The 9,534-nt window shown below is 41.3% G+C and overlaps 1 protein-coding gene across 1 annotated transcript in view; it reads left to right on the top strand.

The window, feature by feature from the left end:
- Window positions 1-9,534, top strand: part of fgf11a (fibroblast growth factor 11a) — a 75,129-nt gene that overhangs the window by 42,132 nt on the left and 23,463 nt on the right. The window contains exons 2-3 of the mRNA XM_020623533.1: window positions 176-286; window positions 7,351-7,454. Coding sequence (XP_020479189.1) covers window positions 176-286; window positions 7,351-7,454 — 215 coding nt within the window. The remainder of the gene's footprint in view (window positions 1-175; window positions 287-7,350; window positions 7,455-9,534) is intronic.

The raw sequence follows: 9,534 nt of genomic DNA, 5'->3' as shown, positions 1-9,534 counted from the left end.
CGCATGCAAGCACACACACTTCACTGTTTGACTATTTCACAGTGCAAATATCAAGACCTCGCTCTTGTTTAATCAGCGTGCATGCACATAGGCAGGTGTGTGCATTAGTATACGTGCGCTGTTAATGTGTGTTCCTGGATGCTAATGTGTGTTTAACCCTGTGTTTGCTTTGTAGAGCCCCAGCTGAAGGGCATCGTCACCCGGCTCTACTGCAGACACGGTTTCTACCTTCAAATGCTACCAGATGGCACCTTGGAAGGCACAAAGGACGAAAGCAGCTCCTTTTGTAAGTGAACAATCAGACACACAGAGATGTGGTCAGCTAGTTTAATTGAGGTGTGCATTTCATGGCCGAGTCAGTACTTGCAGTATCGGGAGTTTCCCTTGCTTCTAGTCCAAAGTACCTTTACAAAAGGGACTTTCTGGTAAGACAGTCCTATATCTGGCCTTTTTCTGACAGCACATGAATGCACAGCAACATTGCCATGTTTCCTGGTTTGATTCACACTAGGCTGAAAACATACACATTTGGCAAGCTCCTGTGGGTGAACACCAGCTATGTGGGATTCAGTCACATTAGATAATACTACATCACAGTAGATCCTTGGCACAGAAGGGTTTTCAAACATTTGTGCTGCTTACACTCTTTGACCTTGAAGTTGCATGCTCCATGTATCAGAGTATTCCATGTCTGAATGTACAGTATTCAGTATCCTGCATGGATTCTTTCAGTCTGTTACTGTGTTTAATTGCCTATAACTATGCTAGCAACTCTGAGACTATAAGCTTTGAGCTTGATGCAATCATTAAACAATTAAAATCCAACATGTTGATGTTTACCACGCTAATATTTATATCATTGATTTGCAGGTAATTTAGCCGTACACTAAAAGTCTTGACCTAATCATAGTGGGACAGCCAGGGGGTCACCAAAGTTATTCCAAATCACTCCAAGTGGTACGTGAATGTGGGCACCACATTTCAGGGCAACATTCAGCAGCTGAGATACGTCACTGTGGACCAAATTAGTGCATGCTGCTACATGACTAAAGAAATGATAGCACTGGGTGACAAGCACACATATTCAGTGAATCCTAAATGTTCTAAATGGTTTCATGTCATCCAGCACCAGTGAACACAACAGCTCATGCCCACGTTTTTGGCCATTCTGGATCTGCCTGTGCTGGAACTGCCCGGCTGGGAACGAGGAGCACTTTCAGGTCATCTCATGCTGTCAATTAGTTACATGCTAATAACTTTGGTTCTGAAGAGCAAAGTGTCATGAATGAGAATGTGGATCATAACCTGGATCATAATCATGTCTTTAATACAAATTTAACAGAATGAAGCTTAAACAATGATTTTAGATAGCATCCAAATATGTAGCATGTAAAAAACTACAAAGAATTTTAACTGTGCTTTTATTTTCTGTTTGGCAATATACATCATTTACATTCAAATTTCATAATTCGCACGCATGCACACAAAACCAGCCATAAGTGTACACGTATCCCCAGCAGCAACCGTCCTGAAAAATGTATGCTCCAGATGTACACACACACACAACCATGTAACCGCATAATGGGAGAGGTCATCATCTGTGTGATTGGTGACCAGTAACATCATTGCCTGTGAATCCCCCAGAGTCTCTGGACACCCTCCAACCTACAAGAGATCAATACTGTATTATAGGATATTCCTGATGTGGTAACACAGCATCTTTTTCTGTCAAAACACCAGTTTGAAAACATGAAGTTAGCACAATTTTGTATTTATAATCTACAGGGAATGGGGGATCGCGCTCAGTTGCAGTTCCTTCCGCAAAGTTAGTATTTTAGCATTTTATTAAGATGTCAGAATACTTAGTGTTACCAGGTTAGAATACCCTGGATCTAACCTTCAGGTATTTATTATGACCTTAGAAATTTGCAGTTGTGTTTGTGTCAAGTGTTCCCTTACATTTGGACAAACAAAGTACTGGTGCGTTGAAGAAATCCAAGTGAGAGAGCAGTTACGGTGCCAGGGTTATGAACCCTCAAACAGTCACATCTGTGTGGATCAATTAGGCCAACGCCACCTCTAGAAGCTCCTCAGTAATGGACCTGCTCCCACCACTCCCTCTTATGTAACAACACGCCTACATGGAGGCAAACATGCTGAGCCCTGAACTTTAAATAGTCTCATGTCCAACCTGAAATATTCATCACCTAATACCGCAGGGCACATTTGAAGGTACAGGGCTCATTTCCACATGAATGAAATGACTGCCATTGTGCAACAGCACTCCTGGTGTGTCAGGGCATTAAGCATCAGTCAGCACAGGTCACCCTGCAAAGTATTGCTATGTGGGTCTGACTTACTGCTCATTTAATAACTGTAATTCCATCAATCTTGGGATCTGGTTTAACGTTGTCCTGGGTTGTTTGCATTCCAAGGAGACAGTGAAATGTGTGTGGAGGGTTGACAGCTACAGTAAGTCCCATAAACCTCATAAATTGTGCACTTTTTATCCGAGTCAGGTTATTTATTACTTCATGCAGGAATGGTTGAATGACTGACATCATTGGAACTTAGCATCAATCAGCAGCACAAGCATTATCCAACTGCACAGAATACTGAACGAGTGCAAAGAGTTATGTGAGCATATACCTCTGTGAATGAAACACTCTGCCAAGCTTATCTTCAGTAATCTTCCTGGAAGCAGAGAGTTAATGCAAACTGGCCTGTTACTAGACAGCTTTCTGTTTCACTCCATATCAATCATGGCCCCAGTTTCCCACTAAAATCCAATTTTTGCTTTCATTTTTAACCTAGTTTTTTTTTATAAATATCATGCTCTGCCAATAATGTCCACTACCTATATCTTCAAAGTGGTTCTTGATATTGTCAAGAACATTTTAAAGTGACCACTTTAAAATGTTTACCCCTATGAGCACCTTTTGTCAGCTCTGTTCCTGGGATACCTGGCCTTGACCAGCTGGTTCGCCTGGACAGAAATGTTATCTGGAAGGCAGGACAATGAAGGGAAAGGTTGGTCCAGGGATAAAAGGTGGAAGGATGTATGGAAGCCCAGAGGGGACGCAGCAGAATAAAAAGTGACGAGAGCATCTTTTGTATGGCCTTGAAGTACTTTTACTTTCTTTTTTGTTCAGTTCCCTCTGGGCTTCACCAACTATAGTTGGCCAACAGAGAATGTTGTCGCAATGCTCGGAGTGACGGGATGTTAAAGCAAAAGGCATCAAAGGGATGGATAAGAGGATCAGAGGAGGAAAGGAAAAGGAAGGAAGGCATGGTGTAACACGGAGAAAACTGAGCCAGTGAGACAGGATGAGCTGGCAGAGGAAGTGAGAGGATGATGGTGAAGAAAAGAAAAGAAATTGGAGGGAGCAATGGGGAGCAGGTGGAGCAGCTGGCATGGGGCTAATGGCTCCTCAATCACTGTGTCTCCCCCCTCTGGTGGGAGGTCAGAGGAGCCGACACCTCCTCTTCCCACACTGCTTCTCTCTCCTCCCTGTACTTTGTCATACTTCCAGGCTGTTATGTAATAAAGCTGGAGGAGGAATGAAGGGAAGAAAGAAGAGTTGGGTGAATAACTTATTAATTGATAAAGTAAGGGCAGTGAAATGACTGCACTGTTTTTCTATGGTTTAAACATTACTATCACTCACTCATTCGCCAGTCATTTACCTGTGTACTACAGAGTTTTAAGTTTTAAAGCACTTCACAAACTTCCAGGTGATCATGGCGTGCTGTGAGGCACATAAGATATTCATCGACATGTTTAATTTATTTATAGACACATATATATGCGCACAACCCCTAAGTTGGGTATTTACTGGTATTTTTAAGAATGAATAATTCTAAAATATTCATGACTCAAGAAGCAACACCAAGACTTTTGTTTTATTTACTGTGTTTATGCATTTGATTGCCAATGCCTATAACTTAGGCAAACAACCACACAACTTATTCCAGTGTTGCTAAATTTTGATGAGCATGGGAGTAAGTGATGACCTTTTTTCAAATGAGGCCAGTCGACTTCAAACTGGTGAAGAGAGCAGGAAAAACAACAAAAGTACAGCAGGCTCGGACGTGGGAAAATCAAAACTATTAGAGCTTTGACAGATAATTTTGTGCTCACAATGGACCATAATCACACCATAGTGCATGAGTGTGTGTGTGGCCACGAGAAACCCGGGCTCAACACACAGGAAACCACTGCTATAGTGACAACTGCAACAAAAGTGAGACATGATCAGGTTTTGGAAGGTTCCGTCTCCAAATAGATTAAGGAAAAGGCAGGGATGGAAACAAATCACAAAAGAGCTGAAGAAGATTTAAGCATATTTAGAAGAAGCAGGAAGAAAAAAAAATGCATTGAGCAAGTGACGGAGGTGCTGGTGAGACTGCTGGATCGTGTTACTTGGAGAGGAGGACAAACCCAAAATCAGCCAGGAAGACAGAGACAAAAAGGAAAGCAAAACGGAAGCTATTGATTCTCAGTGTGTTCGTCAGAAAGCTGTGAAGTAGGAGCTGGATTCCCTGAATTTTACCCACTGTAATTAACACTGTTGGAGGAAAATTTTACTCCTCTCTGTGCTCTGGAGCAACTCTTTCTCTCTCTCCAACTTTCCCCAGTGCTTGCTAAAGCTCTTTCTCATAGGACAGAAGAAAAATTGGACCTGAAAGGAAGACCAGGAAAACTTTGAGTGAGCTGCAGCACTCGAGAAGGAAAATCTGTAAAAGTCAGATGAGGAGAAAGGTAAAAGAGCAGCAGAGTAGGCTCATGAGGAGGAGAATAAGATTGTGAGAAATAACAAGGAGAGAAGAAGCTGAGGGAAGGGGATACAAAAGACGGAAAGCAGAGACAAGAAGAGCGCAGTGAAACAACAGAATGGCAAAAGGATCAAATAGGACAAAAATTAATGGACCTAGATGGAAATATATTGGTTTCAGAGGTTGACAGCTGGCAAAGGGGGAATTTAAAGGGAATAAATAAGATAGAAAAATGGGGAGATGTTAAAAAAGTTAGATAAGAAAAGGTTACTTTGTTACAAGGTGGGGTGAAAAGATGAAGCGCACCAGAGATAAGAAGAGAACAGAGGAAAAGACAGATGGACTGAAAGGAAGACGGATAAAGGCAGGGTTATGGAGAGGAAAGCCTGGGGGAAGAAGAAGTTAAATAACCAATGAGTTGGTTTTCTTGTCAACAGGGTCAATGACCACCAGGGAAATCAGGCATGAAGCCCAGCTACACCTCATTGAATCTACTACATTATAGTCTTTAAAGCTCATTTTTACAACACAAATGACAGCGTGTAGATGGAGAGAAGCTCCATCTTTTGTTGCCAGTGCAAACCAACCTGTTTTCTACAACTTAAGAGTCATCTCACTGATCTCAGTAGCACAATGTTATTCCAGATTCCTACAACAGTGATTGAAAAAGGATGACTAAAGTATTCATCATTACAGTAACGACCTCTTTGGTATCCCACCACCTGCAAAGAAATGCCAGACTGAACCTAAACATAAGAAAATGAGTGTTTGCTGAGAAGTGGCTACAGGAGGTTCCAGGGCTCCAAATAGATGATGACAGCACAGTGATGTGGTGCAAGACATGCCGTGAAAATCCCAGTGCTGCAGACAAAAGCAGCGCTTTTGCAAAGTTTACAACTGATGCAGTGATTGTGTATGATGTACCTTCATTCATGGTCTTCTTCAGCAGATGATTTAGCCAAATTAATATAAACTAATATATAAACAATACACCAATTAAGACCATGAAACGTGATTAAAACCTCGAAAAAAAAAACAACTAGTAAGTTGTTTTTTCAGACCACACTCTCCAAATTCATTAACTAATCATTAAAGTAATAATTCTGTATTTCCAAAGATGTTGTAGGTTGTTTACAGTCACATGACTGTTCAGACACACAAAACTCGACGGAGCGCAGGAAATCAAAAACAGGATGAAGAGATGGAGGAAGGTCCATACTGTATTAGCTTTAACAATATTATGAGAAACAGAAAATCACAACATTGCTGAATATGACCCTTGTGTTATGAAAAGGAGCCATTTTTCAACTGAATTAAACCAAATAGCCTGCTACTGAGGCCCATACTCCACTGTCCTGTGACAAAGGGATTATGTCTATGGTCCTGTGGATTAATCTAGCAACAGACATTCAATGTGCGGTGGATCTCAACATTAACTTAATGTAGGTTAAGTGCTCTCCAGGGTCCACTGACACACCACTAAAGACACTGGATCATCATAAAACAGGACAGAGAAGTCACTGCAGCTTATTGCAGTGTAGTAGTTGGCTAGTTACATAAGTGGTCACTGCACACAGGAGCATTATTAGCCCACGCTGCTCCTCCCGAATCTAGACAAAGGCTTGCAAGCTATTTTTGCAGGTGTTATGCCAGAGTGCATTTCCCTCTAGCAACTTAACTAATCATTAAAAAGTATTAGTTCAACATTTTGGAAATCCACTTCTTTGGTTAGACTGGTGAAAACACTGACACCTCTCTACTACATATCCATAACACTAGATATGAAGCTACAATCAGCAGCCAGTTAGCTTAGTTTAGCATAAAACTTCAAAATGGGGAAATCAGCCAGTGGCTGCTACTCAGTATCACTTAAGTTGTCATATCCACATATTATAAGGGACACACTCAGAGATATGGGAAGGATAAACACACAAGTGCGTATACATACCATAATGTTATAAACATAATATACATGTTCAAAAAACACAATATAATGTATATACACTTGAAAGAACACACACACACAAATTCTGATAATTATGAGAACATAAACACTGCAGGCAACCCTACTCACCAACACACACTGCGAGTGCTGCTCTAGTGACCAGGTTGTTTACTGTATTCTATGCACATAAGAAATTCAAACTCCACAGGAAGGGATTCAGCTGCATTACAAAGTGTTGTTTTAGGGTAGAAAAAAAATTCAAAGCAGGCTCAGGAGATATTGTTTCCAATGTACAGTATTCTTAAAGCTCTCTCTCTCCCTCTCCAGCAGAGGAATTCTCCCTACTGTCACTGCCATGTTTCTCTGACCTCTGGTATAGCAACAGCCAGACTATTCTTTCTAAATCACCTTCACCCAATTCCTCCCTCCTTCACTCTTTCTTTTTTGCACACCTCCTACAGTATTCCTGACTTGGACAGATTTACTGTACAACAGGGAGGATGAAATAGGGGACAGCTGGAAAGCAATTGTCTTTTTGTGCCACGAGGAAGCACTGTGAGCATTTAGGAGAAAGAATGATGGCTCTAACACCACTCCCCCCTCTGATTTTTTTTTTTTTTTTTTTGCAGTGCAGTTCAACTTGATTCCTGTGGGGCTCAGGATAGTGGCCATCCAGAGCACCAAGACAAGGCTCTACGTTGCCATGAACAGCGAGGGCTACCTCTATACTTCGGTACGGTCAGCACATACATTACACCAACGCCTTTCAAGGTCTAACTTGTGACTTCATTACAGCAGAGCTATTTCACTGCAGAAGAATGGAACAGGCTTATACATTTATTATTTATTCCTACATTAGAGGTGAAATCAACACAGTGTTTGGCCCTCCAGCAGCAAAAGGTAATTCACATAGTATTGGAAAAAGTGCAAAATATTATTACATTTCTCTGAAGTTCCTGAAACTCTCATCTTCAAAAATCTACTGTAACTGTAGAAGCAATCTACTATTTAATCAAAGATAAATATAATCAGTCTAGGAATCAGCAGCACCCAATCTGTAAAATACACATTGTGTATTACTCTATTCTAACTGTGGCGTGTGCATTTTGCACAAGTTGCTAAAACTACCAAATATCCAGAAAAATGCAACCAGTGTCACCTGGGACAGAATAAGATGGTATATGCCATATATCTCAGTAGTAGTGTAGTTTTAGCTTTTGACATCAGTGTCACAACATTTGGGGAAACTGCTCTGATGCTGTGAACTATTATTTCCACTGGCATCAAGTATTTAATAAAGCCATGTTCTCTTCTAAAGATTTGTTGTTCTAAACAAACGGGTGTTTCGAAAATTACCATTTGAATTTAAACAATCATACAGTACTATGACAATTTTCAGCATATGCCCTATTGTTATGATTTTACCTAATGTCCAGTTCACACACCTAAGTATATTACTGTGATAAATACATGCACGACTGCAGCACACAACATGTTGTGCACAGTACATTCAGAGATCAAGCCTTTGGACTCCAACCAGACTTCTTTGTACTCGCACATTGACAGTGACACCTTCAACTTCAAATGCCAGCACGCATCTGTGCATGAAACGGTTTTCAGCTCTCAGTCAGAGCAGCACTTGCATGTTACATCTTTCGCAACAGCTCAAAGATGTTTCCTGAAAGTTGTTTCTGATGTGCAGTGAGATGCAGCAGAAACAGATTGGAGAGGTAGATGGAGTAGTAGATGAAGAGAAAAGGATGGATCAGAGTGCACCCTCAGGAGGCAGAAGAAAGGTATCCCCCACCTGACCTACTCCTCTTGGCACACGGGCAGAGTATCTGAGCTCTTTTGTAGTGCATAGGTGCACTCGCTTCAAAGTCAATCTAATTCTGGCTGCATGGGTACTGTTGGAGATGAAGAAGGGAGATACAAATGGAATAAGTGAAACTGACCCTGGATGGAACACGCATACACAAAGTTCCCCCTTCTGCTGCTGCATATACAGTATGTGAACATTATCCTATTGAGACACAAACATGCACAGCGCCTAATGTCTGTGAACAGCCAAACACAAATAGCAGTGGGACCCAACACAATTCTTCAGTTGTCCCTTCTTGGTCCTGAACACGCATAACATGATATAAAATAGTTGGCAAGTCTGGCAGACCCAGTTCTTGTTGGCTCCTGCGTTTTGTTACTTTGATTTCAACAAGGAGAATGTCACATCAGTGAATGTAGAAAAACTCAAGCAATAAAAGTACAGTTTGAGTCGTATGATTCGGTGGGGAGAGCGGTTGTCTCCCAACCAGAAGGTTGGAGGTTGGAATCGTGGTGCCTGCAGTCCACATATTGAAGTGTCCTTGGGCAAGACACTGAACTCCAAGTTGCCCCTGATGGTTAGAGCCATTGGTGTGACTTGGTGCTGCAGATGGCTGCCTCAGTTCTGTGCTGGAAACAAATTCCTTGTGTTTGTGTGTGTGTGTGTGTGTGTGTGTGTGTGTAACATACTTGGCCAAATAAAAAGGTGATTATTATGATTATTTTTCAACCTGGGTGTTACTCCCATAATTATAGCCTTTTTGACAATAGGCCATGCTAAACATCTGGAAAACAACGTAAATCAGGGCCGGCAGTTGTTTCTGTTTTCTAAATAAACTTACATTTAATCATTTCAAATGCTTGACTCCAAGTGCAAGCATTTAAAACCTTGCATGCACACACAGATATACAGTAGGAGGTTATATTTACACAGGCGTTCGAGACAGAAGAAAGGTGACCCATTTTCACTAAAGGAAAGAACCACAGGGAAA

Source organism: Monopterus albus, unplaced genomic scaffold, assembly GCF_001952655.1.
Source record: "Monopterus albus unplaced genomic scaffold, M_albus_1.0 scaffold303.1, whole genome shotgun sequence".
Lineage (NCBI taxonomy): Eukaryota > Metazoa > Chordata > Actinopteri > Synbranchiformes > Synbranchidae > Monopterus > Monopterus albus.
The sequence above is the reverse complement of the archived record's forward strand: the minus strand, read 5'-3'. Positions and strand labels throughout refer to the sequence as shown.